This window comes from Meles meles, chromosome 11 (genome assembly GCF_922984935.1).
Source record: "Meles meles chromosome 11, mMelMel3.1 paternal haplotype, whole genome shotgun sequence".
NCBI lineage: Eukaryota > Metazoa > Chordata > Mammalia > Carnivora > Mustelidae > Meles > Meles meles.
In genome coordinates this window covers 62,738,064-62,758,015 of record NC_060076.1, presented here as the reverse complement: position 1 = coordinate 62,758,015, position 19,952 = coordinate 62,738,064, and the positions used below count along the sequence as shown (strand labels likewise).

The following is a 19,952-nucleotide window of genomic DNA, read 5'->3' as shown; positions in this document are numbered from 1 at the left end:
TCTATATGAATATTAAAAAATAAAAATAAAAAAACTAAACTAAAATAAAATAAAATTTAAAAAAATTTAAAAATGGAAAAGCAAAAGAAAAACACAGGTATATGTATCAAAAAGTTCAGGTTAAAAGGTTATTTTGGAATTTGATGTACTGGTCATCTCACTGTGATGGTAAATAGGTTAAAAAATTATCTATAAAAAAAATGAACCAGAATAGTGGGAACAAATTAGAAATAAAAGTTGCATCTATGAATTAGTGGTGGTTGTTCTCTTGTCTTCCCCCCTCAACCCCTGCCATCCTCCCCCCTCCAACCCCCCCGCCCCCCGCCATCCTCCCACACCCCCCCCCACCCAGTGGCTTTCTGGGGGAGGGGCCTGCACGTGGGTTTTCAGGCAGTGGTTCCTGAGTTAAGTCCTCCCGCCCCCCTCAAGGGGGTGGGCTCTGGGGAAACTGGTTTTTCAGGCTTTTGTTCTCTGGATGTTTTTTTGTTTGTTTGTTTTCTCTTGCCTTGACAGCTTTTGGTGGTTTTTGGATGTTTAGAGGAAAGCACACTGCACCCAGACCTCCCTCTCAGAGAGAAGCCTCAGTTTGTTCCCCTCTGGGTGCTCCAGAGCACATAAATTCCCCCTTGGCCACTGGCAGGGCATGTTCCCCGTCACAGTCCTTGGCACGCAGGAACTCCTGCTTGTACCCAAAACCACGACGGTGGCTGTCTGGGCAGCTCCAGACTGCCAGAGAGGTACCAAGCAGTGATAGCATACTGAGATTTTCCCACTGTCCGGGGCTGGGAGTGCTCAGACTTTCTGGGTCCGAGAGCGCTGGGCTGGCGCCTATGTGCACCTCTCCTAGCGGGAGGTGTGGGGCGCGACTCAGATTCTGATAGCATGGCCTGGCGTGTGCGTGGGGAGTGCAAAAAGGCTGTGGTTCTGCAGGCTGGAGCCTGCACGCACTTCTCGGGGAGGTGTGGGGCGCGACTCAGACTCTGATAGCAAGGTGGGGTGCGCGCGTGGAGAGGGCAAAGAGGCTGTGGTTCTGCTGTCTGGGGAGGCTCCCAGCCCCTCACGGGGAGCTGCCACCCAGGAGCTCTCAGGTGCTCTTGCAGCTCAGGAACCTGGTTTCTTTGCTGCACTCTCTCTGGCTCAGTGCCAGTGGTGGTTGTCCTGGGTCTGGGGACTTAAGCCCCTGTCCCTAACCGCCCTGATTCCTACAATTTCCCCCGACGATCCTTTGTCTTTTTGAGTGCTTTCAACCAGACTCCTGGTCCGCAGTCACAGGGCACTCTATTACTTTCCAATGGGTCGCTTCTGGTGGCTCCCTCCGCCCTTTATCTTCCGATATCAGTCCTATGTTCCCACTCCGCTTTATCTGCCCACTGGCGTCTTCTGCCCCCATAGAGATCCAGATGTGTATAATTCTAATCTCAGGCTGGTTTCTTGGGTGATCAGAGTTCTTTGGTGGGTAATCAGCTCACTTTAGGTACAGGTTGAATTAGTGCCTCCTCCTAGTTCCCCGCCATCTTGTCTCCCCTGGCTCAGTTCTCTTTACTCTAACTTTGCCCTTGGAGTCTTTCTTCCTTCATTTTATTTTGTCTCTGTATCCCTTTCTGTCCAAGCTAGCAGCATTTTGCCAGTATTAAAACTTCAAAACTGTGTTGGCTTTCTGTGCAATCATGGCTATGCAAGCCATCAGACAGGAAGGTCCTCCATATTACTTTCCAGTATAACTACATCCCGAGTTCTGGCTTCTGCTGAGATGGTTGAGTTCATCCCTGATTCACATGCCAGATCTCCTTAGCAGATGTTTGTCCACCAAGCCATTGGCCCAGTCTCCAGAGCACACTTAACTGGATAGGCTGAGATGTTCCTTTTTGCTTAGCATTTCCTTCATCAGTTTATTTCTTCCCCCTATTTTATGACAAATAACAAAGAAAATAGACTGCACCTTCCATAATTTCCTTGGAAATATCCTCAACTTCATATTCAAGCTCATCACTTTCAAGTTTTACCTGCCACCCAGCAGAAGAACCCAGTTCTGCTACTTTATAACAGGGATAACCTTCCTTCCAGTGTTCAATACCATGTTCCTCATTGTCATCCAAGATCTTGGCAAAAATACCTTTTTAACAAAACACTTTAACAAAGTTCACACGTCTAGTGACATTCTGTTCATGACTATATATGTATTGCTTATGATGACAGAAAGTTTCTTTACTCTTTTCTTATCCAGAGCCACTTCCACATTTTTAAGGTATTTGTTATAGCAGTAATGCACTTGACAATACCAAAAATTTATTAGTTTTCTAAGGCTATATTCGTTTCTGAGAACTGCTGTAACAAAGCACCACAAACTGGATGGTTTAAAACAACAGAAGTGTATATTCTCACAGTAATGGATGCTGGAAATCCAAAATCAAGGTGCCAACAAAACTTTCCTCCCTCTGAGATCATTCCCTGCCTCTTCCTGGTAGTGGAAGTTGGTCCTTGGTGGTCTTTGCCTTATAGACATATTCCTCCAATCTGTGCTTCTGTCTTCATATGGCCTTCTCCCCTGTGTGTCTTTGTCTCTTCTTTTTTTTTTGTTCATTAATGTGTTTCTTTATTCACTCATTCAGTGTCTCTTCTTTTTTTTTTTTTTTTTTTTAATTTTTTTTTTCCCATTTTATTTATTTTTTCAGCGTAACAGTATTCATTCTTTTTGCACAACACCCAGTGCTCCATGCAAAACGTGCCCTCTCCATTACCCACCACCTGTTCCCCCAACCTCCCACCCCTGACCCTTCAAAACCCTCAGGTTGCCCCAACCTCCCACCCCTGACCCTTCAAAACCCTCAGGTTGTTTTTCAGAGTCCATAGTCTCTTATGGTTCGCTTCCCCTCCCCAATGTCCATAGCCCGCTCCCCCTCCCCCAATCCCACCTCCCCGCAGCAACCCCCAGTTTGTTTTGTGAGATTAAGAGTCATTTATGGTTTGTCTCCCTCCCAATCCCATCTTGTTTCATTTATTCTTCTCCTATCTCCTACCCCCCCATGTTGCTTCTCCATGTCCTCATATCAGGGAGATCATATGATAGTTGTCTTTCTCCGATTGACTTATTTCACTAAGCATGATACGCTCTAGTTCCATCCACGTCGTCGCAAATGGCAAGATTTCATTTCTTTTGATGGCTGCATAGTATTCCATTGTGTATATATACCACCTCTTCTTTATCCATTCATCTGTTGATGGACATCTAGGTTCTTTCCATAGTCTGGCTATTGTAGACATTGCTGCTATAAACATTCGGGTACACGTGCCCCTTCGGATCACTATGTTTGTATCTTTAGGGTAAATACCCAGTAGTGCAATTGCTGGGTCATAGGGTAGTTCTATTTTCAACATTTTGAGGAACCTCCATGCTGTTTTCCAGAGTGGTTGCACCAGCTTGCATTCCCACCAACAGTGGAGGAGGGTTCCCCTTTCTCCACATCCTCTCCAGCATCTGTCATTTCCTGACTTGTTCATTTTAGCCATTCTGACTGGTGTGAGGTGATATCTCATTGTGGTTTTGATTTGTATTTCCCTGATGGCGAGTGACGTGGAGCACTTTTTCATGTGTCTGTTGGCCATCTGGATGTCTTCTTTGCAGAAATGTCTGTTCATGTCCTCTTCCCATTTCTTGATTGGATTGTTTGTTCTTTGGGTGTTGAGTTTGCTAAGTTCCTTATAGATTTTGGATACTAGCCCTTTATCTGATATGTCGTTTGCAAATATCTTCTCCCATTCTGTCAGTTGTCTTTTGGTTTTGTTAACTGTTTCCTTTGCTGTGCAAAAGCTTTTGATCTTGATGAAATCCCAACAGTTCATTTTTGCCCTTGCTTCCCTTGCCTTTGCCGTTGTTCCTAGGAAGATGTTGCTACGGCTGAGGTCGAAGAGGTTGCTGCCTGCGTTCTCCTCAAGGATTTTGATGGATTCCTTTCTCACATTGAGGTCCTTCATCCATTTGGAGTCTATTTTTGTGTGTGGTGTAAGGAAGTGGTCCAATTTCATTTTTCTGCATGTGGCTGTCCAATTTTCCCAGCACCATTTATTGAAGAGGCTGTCTTTTTTCCATTGGACATTCTTTCCTGCTTTGTCGAAGATTAGTTGACCATAGAGTTGAGGGTCGATTTCTGGGCTCTCTATTCTGTTCCACTGATCTATGTGTCTGTTTTTGTGCCAGTACCATGCTGTCTTGATGATGACAGCTTTGTAATAGAGCTTGAAGTCCGGAATTGTGATGCCACCAACTTTGGCTTTGTTCTTCAATATTCCTTTGGCTATTCGAGGTCTTTTCTGCTTCCATATAAATTTTAGGATTATTTGTTCCATTTCTTTGAAAAAAATGGATGGTATTTTGATAGGGATTGCATTAAATGTGTAGATTGCTTTAGGTAGCATAGACATTTTCACAATATTTATTCTTCCAATCCAGGAGCATGGAACATTTTTCCATTTTTTTGTGTCTTCCTCAATTTCTTTCATGAGTACTTTATAATTTTCTGTGTATAGATTCTTAGTCTCTTTGGTGAGGTTTATTCCTAGGTATCTTATAGTTTTGGGTACAATTGTAAATGGGATTGACTCCTTAATTTCTCTTTCTTCAGTCTTGTTGTTGGTGTACAGAAATGCAACTGATTTCTGTGCATTGATTTTATATCCTGACACTTTACTGAATTCCTGAACAAGTTCTAGCAGTTTTGGAGTGGAGTCTTTTGGGTTTTCCACATATAGTATCATATCATCTGCGAAGAGTGATAGTTTGACTTCTTCTTTACCAATTTGGATGCCTTTAATTTCTTTTTGTTGTCTGATTGCTGAGGCTAGGACTTCTAGTACTATGTTGAATAGCAGTGGTGATAATGGACATCCCTGCCGTGTTCCTGACCTTAACGGAAAAGCTTTCAGTTTTTCTCCATTGAGAATGATATTTGCGGTGGGTTTTTCATAGATGGCTTTGATAATATTGAGGTATGTGCCCTCTATCCCTACACTTTGAAGAGTTTTGATCAGGAAGGGATGCTGTACTTTGTCAAATGCTTTTTCAGCATCTATTGAGAGTATCATATGGTTCTTGTTCTTTCTTTTATTAATGTGTTCTATCACATTGATTGATTTGCGGATGTTGAACCAACCCTGCAGCCCTGGAATAAATCCCACTTGATCGTGGTGAATAATCCTTTTAATGTACTGTTGAATCCTATTGGCTAGTATTTTGGCGAGAATTTTTGCGTCTGTGTTCATCAAGGATATTGGTCTGTAGTTCTCTTTTTTGGTGGGATCCTTGTCTGGTTTTGGGATCAAGGTGATGCTGGCCTCATAAAATGAGTTTGGAAGTTTTCCTTCCATTTCTATTTTTTGGAACAGTTTCAGGAGAATAGGAATGAGTTCTTCTTTAAATGTTTGGTAGAATTCCCCTGGGAAGCCGTCTGGCCCTGGGCTTTTGTTTGTTTGGAGATTTTTGATGACTGTTTCAATCTCCTTACTGGTTATGGGCCTGTTCAGGTTTTCTATTTCTTCCTGGTTCAGTTGTGGTAGTTTATATGTCTCTAGGAATGCATCCATTTCTTCCAGATTGTCCAATTTGTTGGCGTAAAGTTGCTCATAGTATGTTCTTATAATTGTCTGTATTTCTTTGGTGTTAGTTGTGATTTCTCCTCTTTCATTCATGATTTTATTGATTTGGGTCCTTTCTCTTTTCTTTTTGATGAGTCTGGCCAGGGGTTTATCAATCTTATTGATTCTTTCAAAGAACCAGCTCCTAGTTTCATTGATTTTTTCTATTGTTTTTTTGGTTTCTATTTCATTGATTTCTGCTCTGATCTTTATGATTTCTCTTCTCCTGCTGGGTTTAGGGTTTCTTTCTTGTTCTTTCTCCAGCTCCTTTACGTGTAGGGTTAGGTTGTGTACTTGAGACCTTTCTTGTTTCTTGAGAAAGGCTTGTACCGCTATATATTTTCCTCTCAGGACTGCCTTTGCTGTGTCCCACAGATTTTGAACTGTTGTGTTTTCATTATCATTTGTTTCCATGAATTTTTTCAATTCTTCTTTAATTTCCTGGTTAACCCATTCATTCTTTAGAAGGATGCTGTTTAGTCTCCATGTATTTGGGTTCTTTCCAAATTTCCTCTTGTGATTGAGTTCTAGCTTCAGAGCATTGTGGTCTGAAAATATGCAGGGAATGATCCTAATCTTTTGATACCGGTTGAGACCTGATTTGTGACCCAGGATGTGATCTATTCTGGAGAAGGTTCCATGTGCACTAGAGAAGAATGTGTATTCTGTTGCTTTGGGATGAAATGTTCTGAATATATCTGTGATGTCCATCTGGTCTAGTGTGTCATTTAAGGCCTTTATTTCCTTGTTGATCTTTTGCTTGGATGATCTGTCCATTTCAGTGAGGGGAGTGTTCAAGTCCCCTACTATTATTGTATTATTATTGATGTGTTTCTTTGATTTTGTTATTAATTGGTTGATATAGTTGGCTGCTCCCACGTTAGGGGCATAGATATTTAAAATGGTTAGATCTTCTTGTTGGACAGACCCTTTGAGTAGGATATAGTGTCCTTCCTCATCTCTTATTATAGTCTTTGGCTTAAAATCTAATTGATCTGATATAAGGATTGCCACTCCAGCTTTCTTCTGATGCCCATTAGCATGGTAAATTGTTTTCCACCCCCTCACTTTAAATCTGGAGGTGTCTTCGCGTCTAAAATGAGTTTCTTGTAGGCAACATACTGATGGGTTTTGTTTTTTTATCCATTCTGATACCCTGTGTCTTTTGACTGGGGCATTTAGCCCATTAACATTCAGGGTAACTATTGAGAGATATGAATTTAGTGCCATTATTAGCCTGTAAGGTGACTGTTACTGTATATTGTCTCTGTACCTTTCTGATCTACTACTTTTAGGCTCTCTCTTTGCTTAGAGGACCCCTTTCAATATTTCCTGGAGAGCTGGTTTGGTGTTTGCAAATTCTTTCAGTTTTTGTTTGTCCTGGAAGATTTTGATCTCTCCTTCTATTTTCAATGATAGCCTAGCTGGATAGAGTATTCTTGGCTGCATGTTTTTCTCGTTGAGTGCTCTGAATTATCATGCCAGCTCTTTCTGGCCTGCCAGGTCTCTGTGGATAAGTCTGCCGCCAATCTAATATTTTTACCATTGTATGTTACAGACTTCTTTTCTCGGGCTGCTTTGAGGATTTTCTCTTTGTCACTAAGACTTGTCAATTTTACTATTAGGTGACGGGGTGTGGACCTATTCTTGTTGACTTTGAGGGGGGTTCTCTGCATCTCCTGGATTTTGATGCTTGTTCCCTTTGCCATATTAGGGAAATTCTCTCCAATGATTCTCTCCAATAGACCTTCTGCTCCCCTCTGTGTTTCTTCTTCTTCTGGAATCCCAATTATTCTAATGTTGTTTCGTCTTATGGTGTCACTTATCTCTCGAATTCTCCCCTCATGGTCCAGTAGCTGTTTGTCCCTCTTTTGCTCGGCTTCCTTATTCTCTGTCATTTGGTCTTCTATATCACTAATTCTTTCTTCTGCCTCATTTATCCTAGCAGTGAGAGCCTCCATTTTTGATTGCACCTCATTAATAGCTTTTTTGATTTCAACTTGGTTAGATTTTAGTTCTTTAATTTCTCCAGAAAGGGCTTTAATATCTCCAGAGAGGGTTTCTCTAATATCTTCCATGCCTTTTTCGAGCCCGGCTAGAATGTTCAGAATCGTCATTCTGAACTCTTGATCTGACATATTACCCATGTCTGTGTTGATTAGGTCCCTAGCCTTCGGTACTGTCTCTTGTTCTTTTGTTTGTGGTGATTTTTTCCACCTTGTCATTTTGTCCAGATAAGAGGATATGAAGGAGCAAATAAACTACTAAAAGGGTGGCAAAGACCCCGGAAAAATGCGCTGTAACCAAATGAGAGGAGACCCCAAATTGTGGGGGGGAGAAAGGGGATAAAACAGCTTCTGAAAAAAAAAGAAAAAAAAAAAGAAAGAAAAAAATTTAAAAAATAAAACAAATAAAAAAATACAAAAAAGAAAGAAAAAATATATATATTTAGATGAACTAGTCAAAAAATGTTAAAAAAGAAAAGGGTAAAAGTTTTAAAAAATTTAGCAGAAGAAGAAAAAAGAAAAAAGAAAAAAAAATTGAAAAAAGAAAAAAAATTGAAAAAAGAAAAAAAAATTGAAGTAGCCGCAAGACTAAAGAATCATGGGGAGAAAGCCATGAGTTCCGTGCTTTGCTTTCTCCTCCTCTGGAATTGCTCTGCTGTCTTAGGAATTGAATCTGCTTTCTCCTTGATAGATGAACTTCGTCCTGGCTGGATATTTTGTTGATCTCCTGGGGGAGGGGCCTGTTGTAGTGACTCTCAAGTGTCTTTGCCCGAGGCGGGATTGCACCGCCCTTACCGGCGGCCGGACTAAGTAATCGGCTCGGGTTCGCTTTTGGGAGCTTCTGTTCCCTGAACGCTTTCCGTAGAGTTCCGGAGGACAGGAATGAAAATGGCGGCCTCTTAGTCTCCGGCCCGGAGGAGCCGAGAGCCTGGGGCCCCACTCCTCAGTGCGCCCCCAGAGGACAGCACCCAATCACTCCCGTATCCCCAGCCTCTAGCCGCGCTCGGAGCTCACCCAGCCCGCGACCAGTTCAAGGTAACCCCGAGCTGAGAGTTCAGTCCTCGGCTCTGTCTTGGCAGCCGGCTTCTCCGTTCTAATAGCTGCGAGCTCTCCGACACTCCGACACCCCTGATCCTTCTGTGACCCTGTGGGGCCTGGGGCCACGCTGGCCCCGCGTGGGCTTCACCCCGGTTTAGCCCCTGGAGCAATGTCCCTCAGTGGAACAGACTTTTAAAAGTCCTGATTTTGTGCTCCGTTCCTCTGCCGCTTGCCGGGAGCCGGCCCCTCCCCCCGCGGTCTATCTTCCCGTCGTTTTAGATTCACTTCTCCGCCAGTCCTACCTTTCAGAAAGTGGTTGATTTTCTGTTTCTAGAGTTGCTGTTCTTCTTCTCTTCGCTCTCCCGTTGGATTTGTAGGTGTTTGCAATGTTTGGATAAGCTATCGAGCTGATCTCCTGCTACCTGATGTAGTCTCAGGCTGCTACTTCTCCGCCATCTTGACTCCTGTCTCTTCTTTTTTGATATGGATATCAATCCTTTTGGATTAAAGCCCACCTTACTCTAGTATGACCATAAGTCATTACTTCTGTATTAACAAGTCACATTCTGATATATTGGGGTGAGCACAGCACCATACCGTTTTTTTTTTAATATTTTATTTATTTGACAGAGAGAAATCACAACTAGGCAGAGAGGCAGGCAGAGAGAGAGGAGGAAGAAGGCTCCCCGCAGAGCAGAGAGCCCAATGCAGGGCTCGATCCCAGGACCCTGAGATCATGACCTGAGCCGAAGGCAAAGGCTTTAACCCACTGAGCCACCCAGGCGCCCAGCACCATACCTTTTGAGGGGGTCACAATTCAACCTATAATACCCTCGTAATAACCATAATAGCCACATCAAGTTGCTACTAGACTTGTCTTCTTTTAAGGCATTCTTTTCTTAGTTCCTTCCTACTTATCATTTAATTGTTAATAAACAGAATGAAAAGCAGAATCATTTCACATATTTTTCATACCTTCAAAGCCTTCCTTATCAGATATTTGCACATGAAAGTATTTTTTTCATAATTAGCCATCCTGTGTGTCATGAAGAAAATATGTTAAAAGTAATACCTCGGTTTGGGTGTTTTAGTATAAACTTCTTATTTTATTAATCATTTATTGTGGTTATATGAAAATTTCAGTTCTGCAGTTGAGACAACTAATTTAGTATTTTCTGTCTTAGAAAGTTGCTGACTTTTAAAGCATTTTCATCTTTAAATTAGATTGATGATTTTCAGTATCAATAATAGCATGAGCTTGAAGTCCGGAATTGTGATGCCACCAACTTTGGCTTTATTTTTCAATATTCCTTTGGGAAAGCTGTCATCATCAAGACAGCATGGTACTGGCACAAAAACAGACACATAGATCAATGGAACAGAATAGAGAGCCCAGAAATAGACCCTCAACTCTATGGTCAACTAATCTTTGACAAAGCAGGGAAGAATGTCCAGTGGAAAAAAGACAGCCTCTTCAATAAATGGTGCTGGGAAAATTGGACAGCCACATGCATAAAAATGAAACTGGACCACTTCCTTACACCACACATGAAAATAGACTCAAAATGGATGAAGGACCTCAATGTGAGAAAGGAATCCATCAAAATCCTTGAGGAGAATGCAGGCAGCAACCTCTTCGACCTCAGCCGCAGCAACATCTTCCTAGGAACAACGACAAAGGCAAGGGAAGCAAGGGCAAAAATGAACTATTGGGATTTCATCAAGATCAAAAGCTTTTGCACAGCAAAGGAAACAGTTAACAAAACCAAAAGACAACTGACAGAATGGGAGAAGATATTTGCAAATGACATATCAGATAAAGGGCTAGTATCCAAAATTTATAAGGAACTTAGCAAACTCAACACCCAAAGAACAAACAATCCAATCAAGAAATGGACAGAGGACATGAACAGACATTTCTGCAAAGACATCCAGATGGCCAGCAGACACATGAAAAAGTGCTCCACGTCACTCGGCATCAGGGAAATACAAATCAAAACCACAATGAGATATCACCTCACACCAGTCAGAATGGCTAAAATTAACAAGTCAGGAAATGACAGATGCTGGCGAGGATGCGGAGAAAGGGGAACCCTCCTCCACTGTTGGTGGGAATGCAAGCTGGTGCAACCACTCTAGAAAACAGCATGGAGGTTCCTCAAAATGTTGAAAATAGAACTACCCTATGTCCCAGCAATTGCACTACTGGGTATTTACCCTAAAGATACAAACGCAGTGATCCGAAGGGGCACGTGTACCCAAGTGTTTATAGCAGCAATGTCTACAATAGCCAAACTATGGAAAGAACCTAGATGTCCATCAACAGATGAATGGGTAAAGAAGAGGTGGTATATATACACAATGGAATACTATGCAGCCATCAAAAGAAATGAAATCTTGCCATTTGCGGCGACGTGGATGGAACTAGTGGGTATCATGCTTAGTGAAATAAGTCAATTGGAGAAAGACAACTATCATATGATCTCCCTGATATGAGGACATGGAGATGCAACATGGGGGGTTAGGGAATAGGAGAAGAATAAATGAAACAAGATGGGATTGGGAGGGAGACAAACCATAAATGACTCTTAATCTCACAAAACAAACTGGGGGTTGCTGGGGGAGGTGGGTTTGGGAGAGGGTGGGGGGTTATGGACATTGGGGAGGGTATGTGCTATGGTGAGTGCTGTGAAGTGTGTAAACCTGGCGATTCCCAGACCTGTACCCCTGGGGATAAAAATACATTATATGTTTATAAAAAAAAAAATTGGAAGGGGAGGTGAACCATAAGAGACTATGAACTCTGAAAAACAACCTGAGGTTTTTGAAGGGTCGGGGGTGGGAGGTTGGGGGAACAGGTGGTGGGTAATAGGGAGGGCACATTTTGCATGGAGCACTGGGTGTTGTGCAAAAACAATGAATACTGTTACGCTGAAAAAAATTAGATGATGAAAAAAATAATAGCATGAATTTGACTTCCTACGAGATAGGAACAAATAATCTTGATTCTATATAATAAGTCTTAAGGTAGTGAAATATGGAAGAATTCAATGCATACAGACTCCTGACAATTCTCTTTAAATTTGGGCTTCGCATTTTTAACCCATATGTGTATGTTCTTAAAAGGAGCAGCAAGAATAGCCATTCTTATTAGTATTTTGACTTGATATCACAAATAGTTTGCTCAGAAAGTATTATCTATTCCTTATTATTGCTCTTTGTATTAGTATGTAGTCTGAAATTTTCTTAATTTCCAAATGGGATTGTTAATGTCATTCTTTCCTACTAACGAAGTTATATAGTGCATTCTCTTAAAATGACCTCGTTTAACTTCCTGAAGGGTTTAGATGAGTGTTACTGTTTGTCAATACTAACAAGACTAGATTTCTTTTAAAAAAAGTAGATTTCTCTGTGCTGTTGAATTTTACTATTTTTGACTCTGATGTTGTTCCTTGCATTATTTTGGATATTTTTGACTCTTTATTTCTGAGTATTTTAATTTGGAGATAGCACTTAATCCTTTGTAGTGAGTCAAGCAGTCAACTGAGTGGTAGATCTTGCTGCTTGTTCACAACATCTGACTTCTGGGAGGGGGGAATGGGAAAGTAAGATATGTATGACAAAATTCTCCCTTGCCAAAGAAACTAATTGTGTCTATATTGTTCACTCCCTTATTTTTCTTCATGAAGCAAATATTGGTAACACTTTAAGGAAACAGGAAAGTTTCTGCTGATGAATCCAATTTCTGTTTCTTACTTTAGGGGAAAGATTGCATCTTAAACCAAAATATCCTAAAATTTCTCACATTTCCCTTTTCCGTACTTATAGGCCAAGATAATTATAGCAAGATGTTGTAGAATGCTTTCTATACTTAACTAATAACAGAAAGCAGAGCTGTAGATAAACAGTACTGCATTCAGAGGAATAGTTGGTACAATTTACAGTGTTTAAGATAATTTTTTTTTTTTTGTAGTAACAGAAACAGTGATCAGGAAGGCATTGTGGTAGGAGCAGAAGTACTGAGTTAAGGAAGCATCTGCACATTTGGCTTCTGTTGATTATGCTCCTTGGGTTGAAAAGGAGTGGTAATGGGAGAGAAACTCGGAAATCTCTCTGGTAGAGTCAAATCTTGGATCCCTTGAATGCTGGATTCAGAGGTCTAGATTTTATTCTAATAGCAGAGCAGCATAGAGTACAGCTTATTGAACTCAGAAAAGAAAAGTTATAAGATATTTGAGGAGGATTAAAGTGACAGCTGTAGAGATGAATTGGTGCTCGGAGTGACTGCAGGTAGAAAAATGAGTTTGCTTTGTTATGCTAGAGTTCAGTATCTGAAAGTGAAGATGGAAGGATCCTGGTATAAGGACTTCATGCAGGAGACATTTTAAAGGAAGGACTTATTGTCGGTGATGACAGACAGGATTTTTAGGAGTAGACGAGAAGGGAGGGATTGGGAAATGTTGACTATGAATGTAGAAGCATGGAAGAACCATGATATCATAACAATGTTTGTTTGCAGTTGAAGAAGTATAAGGTGTTTTCTGAACTTTCAAAGCATTATACCTGTCAAGATTTGAACTCTAGGGATAGATAATACAGTTTGGAGATTATTAAGCTTTGAAATTAATTTGGATGGAGATGATAATCTTATCCAAAATATTGAGAGATTTATTGTTTCAAGGCTGTCGTTAGGTGTGTTAGGGATTGTTTGGATGATAACTGCCCTGTTACATGGAATGTTGGCCTAGACACAATTTAACCTGTTGAAGTCTCTATAGGAAACTTGTTTTGTAAGGTGAAACTGCTGACTATGTATTCATGATAATCAAAGCCCTAGTAGATTTAAAATAATCTTTTCTGTGAACTTCTCCCCTTTACACTATTCTTCTTCTTAGTTATATATTTAAAGTGATGATGGTGGGGGTCTTATGGATAGGACATAGTAGAGAAGCCAGTCATTTGCTCTAATTGTTGATTAATTTGTGAGAGTATATTTATTAATAAACATACATGTGACTAAAATACATCTTGAAGAAAATTTCTCTCAATCTATTGGTTGAATTTTTCTAAACAAACATACATTGGCTATTTTTATTCATTGCAATCCAGGTTTTCAGTTTTATGGGCCTTTCAGCCTCAGTGCATATTCATGATGAGAAGATAATCCTTCTGTTGCAGGCAATCTTACAAAAGTGTGCTTTCCTTTTAGTTGTTTTTGCAGTAAGTTCTCGATGAACCATACACTGCATTTTATCATTTGTAAATGTGAAGGTATAGGTTGTCACCTCTGTTCAGAAAAAAAATTGAAATTATCACTCACTGCATATTTGAAAATGTAAAACATTATCCTCAAGTTTGCAGTGAGTATTCATGTAATGGTACGTTCAAAGTATGACTTAGTATGACCTTATGTAGCCAGTACAGTGTTTAAAGCACACCAACCCTGTTGTTTCAGTGCACCTGCAGGAAAGACATGGTGAAAATCTCAATGGATATCTTTGTGAGGAAATTTCAGCCAGACAGATATCAGCTTTGGAAGCAAGGAAAGGATATATACACCATTGATCACACAAAGCCTACTCCAGAATCCACACCTGAAGTAAAAGCATGGCTGCAGAGGAGGAGGAAAGTAAGAAAAGCATCTAGGAGGTAACGATTTCTTCCCCCCATTCCACTTGTACCTACTCAATAAAAATGGGTCATTGAATGTGATGTTCTCAGAAACTATTCATTTGCTTTCTCCTGTTTGTCATCATAAATTTACTTAATATCTTACTGAAAATTTGAGGCAAAGTATTTATAATTCTTTAAGAAGGGTAATAAGTAAAATATAGGAAGGGGTATATAATGTGCTTGAGAATATTCCTGACATGCTATACATGCCAAAAAGAACAGTCCTGGGACCTCCTAGACCCCTTACTAATGTACATTAAGGTTGAATTAGTGCTCTCTATTCATCTCCATATTTTTATCAACTTCAATAACTTGATGTTGAACTTTTTCATTTAGCTACTGATTTTCTGACTTTAGTTGTTTTCATCATTATTCATTCTTCTCTCCAGATACTTTACTCATCAGGATACCTATATTTTGCTACATTTTATACACTTACTTTATTCTTTTACAAGGTGTAAAGCAGAGCATGTGGTATTTGTTTAACATGGTTGTCCATGTGAACTTTATTCTATATTCCATTTTTGTGGCCAGAGCCATTTCAAAAGTTTTTAGGTCATCTGTGGGCATCTTCCTATTTTAAAACCCATTGATGGAGCATGTGTTATGTTGCTCCCAGGTCCTTAGGCGAAGTTTTTAGGCTCTTACATTTTCCAGATTTATATTACACCTTTATTCTCCAATATTGCTCATTGTTTTTCTTTCATATTGTAAAGCTAATATTTGGCACTGGAGAATATTTGTAAAATAGGGAAAAGAATAGTGAAGGAATCCCAAATCACTTATAACATCACCATCCAGTGTTAAAATTTGGTAGATACCCTTTACATATGTGCTTATTATATTACATAATATACTTTTCCAAAACTGGGCTATGCTCTGTTAACCCTTTGATGGCCAGTTTTGTGAGTGTTTTTCATGTAATTAAATGATTTGATACAACATAATACTCAATGCCTGCATGTATTTAATCCCCTGTGTTTGGGTCAATAGCTCATTTCTAGTATCTGTTTTGGGGTTTTTTTTGGGCCATTAACTAAATAACAATGTGATTTTAAATCTTTGGCCATACTTCTGATGCTTATTTTCTTACTCTGACATTTATATTCTGCTGTTTTAAAGTGGTAGTGAGTGGAGGAAACTTAAGAACATGGAGTCACACTTCTGCATTTTATAAGAGAAATACCTGAGGCGTGGAATTCGTAGCAGAACTAAAACTCAGGTGTTCTTATTTTACCCTATAGTTTACAGCAGTGATTCTCAAACTGTTAGTTTTCAAATAAATTCAGTAGGCTAGTTACAACATTTTAAAATTAGGATGCAAAATAGAATAAAAAGTATTGTATTCTTTTCTGTGGTAAGGGCAAGTATTAATTCCTGATGTGTGAACATGTGTGTATGAGTGTGTTGTATCACTATCTAAAATGTGTAACTTATAATGGGTTGGTTGTATTAAAAAAAGTTAGGGAAATACTGATTTAGAGAGTCAATGCCAAAAAGGTGAGGAGGGAGTAGACAATCTGAGTCCAAAAGAAATACCAATAGAACATCTTGAGAATTGTTCTTTAATGGACAGAAAATACAATACTTTAATTAGGTGCATGATCTGGTCTCCTAGTTACTAAAAACAGTGACCCTTTAGTGTTGACCGAGACCATAGATCTATGACATTGAACAGATTTGAAATGCCTTTTAGTAGGTTAAAATAATCAAAGGACTTTGCTCACTCAGTTAGAGTTGTGCACTTGTGACTTGATTGTGGCATTTGCTGCTCTCCCTTAAGTAATACCCTATCTAGGAAATGTAATGAAGTAATGATTCATTGAAATCTCAGAGAAATCAGCCATCTTATTTTACATGTGCTATGCTATTTATAATGTGAAGATTTCCCACCTGGCCAGTGCAATAATGGTGATGATGATAGTAGTACTGCCAATAGCAGCCAAAGCTAATTTACATAGGTTATCCTCGGCTACCACCTTCACCTCAGAAACCTGCCCTCCCTGACTTCCTGTAGTGAACAATGGTGTGTGTGTGTGTGTGTATGTGTGTGTGTGTGTGTGTTGGACATGGAAATACACGTTGCTTTGATTTGAGTTGTAATTCTTAAATGAAAGTGTTGGAAATATTGTGTGTTATACAAAAGGCATCTATGACAAAGCCATCAAGTGACCTCCTGAAAAATACTGAGAAAAAATTAAATATAGTGTCTACTCTGAAAACAAAGTAGATATAAGATGTTAAATACAATTAGTTAGCCTGTCTCCTCTTCTAATTCCTTTAGCTAATAATGATTTGGCATTTAATTTTGATGATTTTCATGCATATTCAGAATTAAATGAAACTTAGAATGTAAGTAATATACACAGACTTTAACAACAGCTTGTAGAAATCTCTTTTCCTTTTCCTTTATTACCTAAAAAACATTTATGTCTTTATTATCCCCATGTCATAATTTTTCACTTTTTTATTTTCAGACTTCTTTTATTATTGTTATAAAATTTTAGCAATATTCCCCAATAATATTTAATAATCAGTTACTTACAGTTGTTTTAATTTTAATTTTTAGTAAATTGTTATTAAAACTGATGAGATTTCAATTTCAGATTTAATTTATTAACCGTGAAGATTATTTTTGCATAATGATTAGAAAGCTATCAATTTTTTCACTTCTTTCAGTAAGTGAAAATAACATTTGTATGGGTATGTGTTTCATCCTGTCCCTTGCAAATGTCCTGCGCTGACCACAGCTTCTATTGTTAATAGTTTCCAGTGTACTGGTTCTCACTCTAAGAGGCTTAAGAATGAGGGAAATGAAGAAGTGTCACCTGCAGTTGATGGGGCAGAGGGCCTTACCACTGACCCAGACCCAGAAGATCTCAAGGTCAATAGAAAACCAGAAAAAGCAGTGAAGATGGGGAACACAGAACTACCTTCAGAAGAAGAGGCTTCTCTGAGCAGAAAGCAGCTAGATCAGAATTCATCAGATAATATCAAATGCCCAGGTGAGAAACTGACTATGTTTCACATGTTAGCTGATGTCTTAACTCTGTGTTCTATGACACGTATCTTACCTTTTCACATAGCTTTACCAGTAAAACATCTAAAGCTATGAAGTAACAGTAAGGAGACCAAGTGAATGTTGTAAAAGTCAGGAGCATCAGTTATATGTGGTGGAATTAGGAGACAGCCAGCAGTGCCTATTTGGTTTAATAAAAAAAAAAAAAAAGATTCTGAAATGAAAACTTTTGGGGGAGGCGTACAACTCAATTTATAATATACAATACATTTTTGGAAAGCTTCTGTTAAATTCACATGGAACAGTAAAAACCAATTATAGATAATGCTTTGCAGATTCTTAGCTTTCAACTTAATTTTATGGAGAAAATAAAGATTAAGGTTTTAAAAAAGAATAATAACAATCATTCAGTTTTGTGAAATGGTATGTATAGTTTCTTTGCTGTTTCTCTGTACTAAAGTCATGACCTATAAGTCTCACCTAGTTTGCTTTCTTCCCTTTTATAGTGTATGTCTCTGAAATTGCTGTATTGTTTTACTTCTTTAATATTTGTCGGAGTTTTTGTCCTTGTACTAATTGAGCTTATTGGTAATTTCTCATACTGCTCATCCAGTCTGTCTTTCAACTGTGGGACTCCCCCAAATCTGGCCATCTACCCTTGGTTCCTCCTTGTTCAAGGTACTTTTATCTCTTGACTGAACTGTTGGCAGAAATTGCTACTTTTCTGTTTATCTAGGGTCTACCCTACTTACCCATGCTAGTCACTTCTCCATATGGCAGAGTGACCCTTTTAAAAGATGTCGGTGAGGTCTTGTCCCTACCTTCTTCTTACTCTTATTCCACTTAGAGTAAAAGAAAAAGTCCTTTTCATAGTCCTAATTTGATTCTCTCCTATGTCTTCACTTTGATTACTTTTTGCTCTTGAGATATCTGTGTTTAAATAGAGTTTAAATAATAGAATTTCTTTTAGTGACTTCATACTTTATTGGAGAGCTAGGCAAACATACAGTTACAACCCAGTGTGGTAAGTACCATAATAGAGATGTCCCAGGGTATTGCTGATATACCAAGGAAAAAACTCCAAACAGTTCAAAGGTTGTCCTGGCAAGGTTTCATGGACTAGTTGATATCTGAATTAATTTGTGATGAATGGATAGAAAATTGCAAGAGTGGAGAAGGTAGAGAAAGGAATAGCAAGCAATGCAGAGAACACAGTTAAACTGTACATAGCAGGAAGCCCGCTGTGGGCCTCCATCTGAGGACCCCAGGATCACAGCCTGAGCCGAAGGCAGATGCTTAACTGGCTCAGGCACCCCTGGATTTTTTTTTAAATAGTCCCTTACCATAGTTTTTAATTACACTGGATTTATTTAACTACTTGATAGATTACTGGGTGGTTTAGGCCAATGGCACCCAGTTTTATTAGTTCTACTGATACATGGTTCCTTGTATTTTGACTTCCAGGGTTTGAGACCTCGCAGAACACTTAGGTACAAAACTTGGGTGCGTTCAGCATCAAAGCCAATATATGATAGGTGAAATGATGCCTATGAATGCTTGTAAGGGAGAGAGAAGAGTGAATAGAGATGGCAGTGGAAGAGATGAGCTCATGATAACCTTGCCCTTTATTTTCCATCAGCATGCAATACAGGTTTAGTGTACGACATACTTTTTATTTGGATCTACACAGCCTTACATGTGTTCTTTCCATACATCCTCTGAGCTGGAATGTTCTATTAATAGCAGCTCTTGGACTTCCAGTACTTGATTCCAGTAATTGGAATATAATTCCTATTTTTAGAAAGATTTCAAATTGCTATGGCTTTGGGTAATTATTGCATTGGCTTTTGACATTGGTCAAAGTGTAACCTCTTTTTAAGCTTTAATTTTGTCGGTAAGTATATTCTTTTGCCAAACTAATAAATATGAAGGCTTCCTGATGCTGTGGTGACTGTTCCCATTCATGTCTGTGAGAGTTTAGAGGAGAAGTTGAAAAATAGAAATTTAGTTGAGAATTATTGTTGAGTAGTAATGCAGTGTAAGATTTACTAACAGTCTTTTGTTTCACTCCTCAGGAAACAGTTGCTTAAGCACATCTATAACAGAGGAAATAAAAACTAAGGATGACCAAGCCTATGGTGTAATTCTACCTTCAAATCCCAGCGAAGCTGATGATTCTATATCTAGTGGCAATCTGACATCCAAGGAATCAGACTCACCCAAGCTTCCATGGCCAAAGTCACCTGAGTCATGTTCTTCAGTGGCAGAGAGTAACAGTATGTTAACAGAGGGAGAAGAGAGTGATATGGAGACCCACAGGAATGGCCTCGAACCTGGGGAAGTCCCAGCTGTCTCCAGTGGAGAGAGAAATGGCCTCGAAGTCCCTAGTGTATGTAGCAATGTCTGTTTTTACTATATTTATTGTGTAGTGAGTACTTTCTGGAGAAAACATGCTGTGCCTTGAAATCTTGCTTTAGGGTAGAAATAACATTTCCCATTAACAGGCCTTTTGCCTTTCAGAACACTCAAGACTTCTCTTGATTGCCAGGTGCCCCATTCTAACTCTTTGCATTTATAGAGAAACTGTA

General features: G+C 39.4%; 1 protein-coding gene across 7 annotated transcripts in view; it reads left to right on the top strand.

Moving 5' to 3' along the window:
- The window catches only part of KDM4C (lysine demethylase 4C), a 510,176-nt gene that overhangs the window by 291,255 nt on the left and 198,969 nt on the right, over nucleotides 1-19,952 (top strand). For all 7 annotated transcript variants that reach the window (XM_046023271.1, XM_046023269.1, XM_046023272.1 and 4 more), the window contains 3 exons: nucleotides 14,128-14,321; nucleotides 17,112-17,350; nucleotides 19,440-19,753. In XM_046023271.1, the coding sequence (XP_045879227.1) occupies nucleotides 14,128-14,321; nucleotides 17,112-17,350; nucleotides 19,440-19,753 (747 nt within the window). The remainder of the gene's footprint in view (nucleotides 1-14,127; nucleotides 14,322-17,111; nucleotides 17,351-19,439; nucleotides 19,754-19,952) is intronic.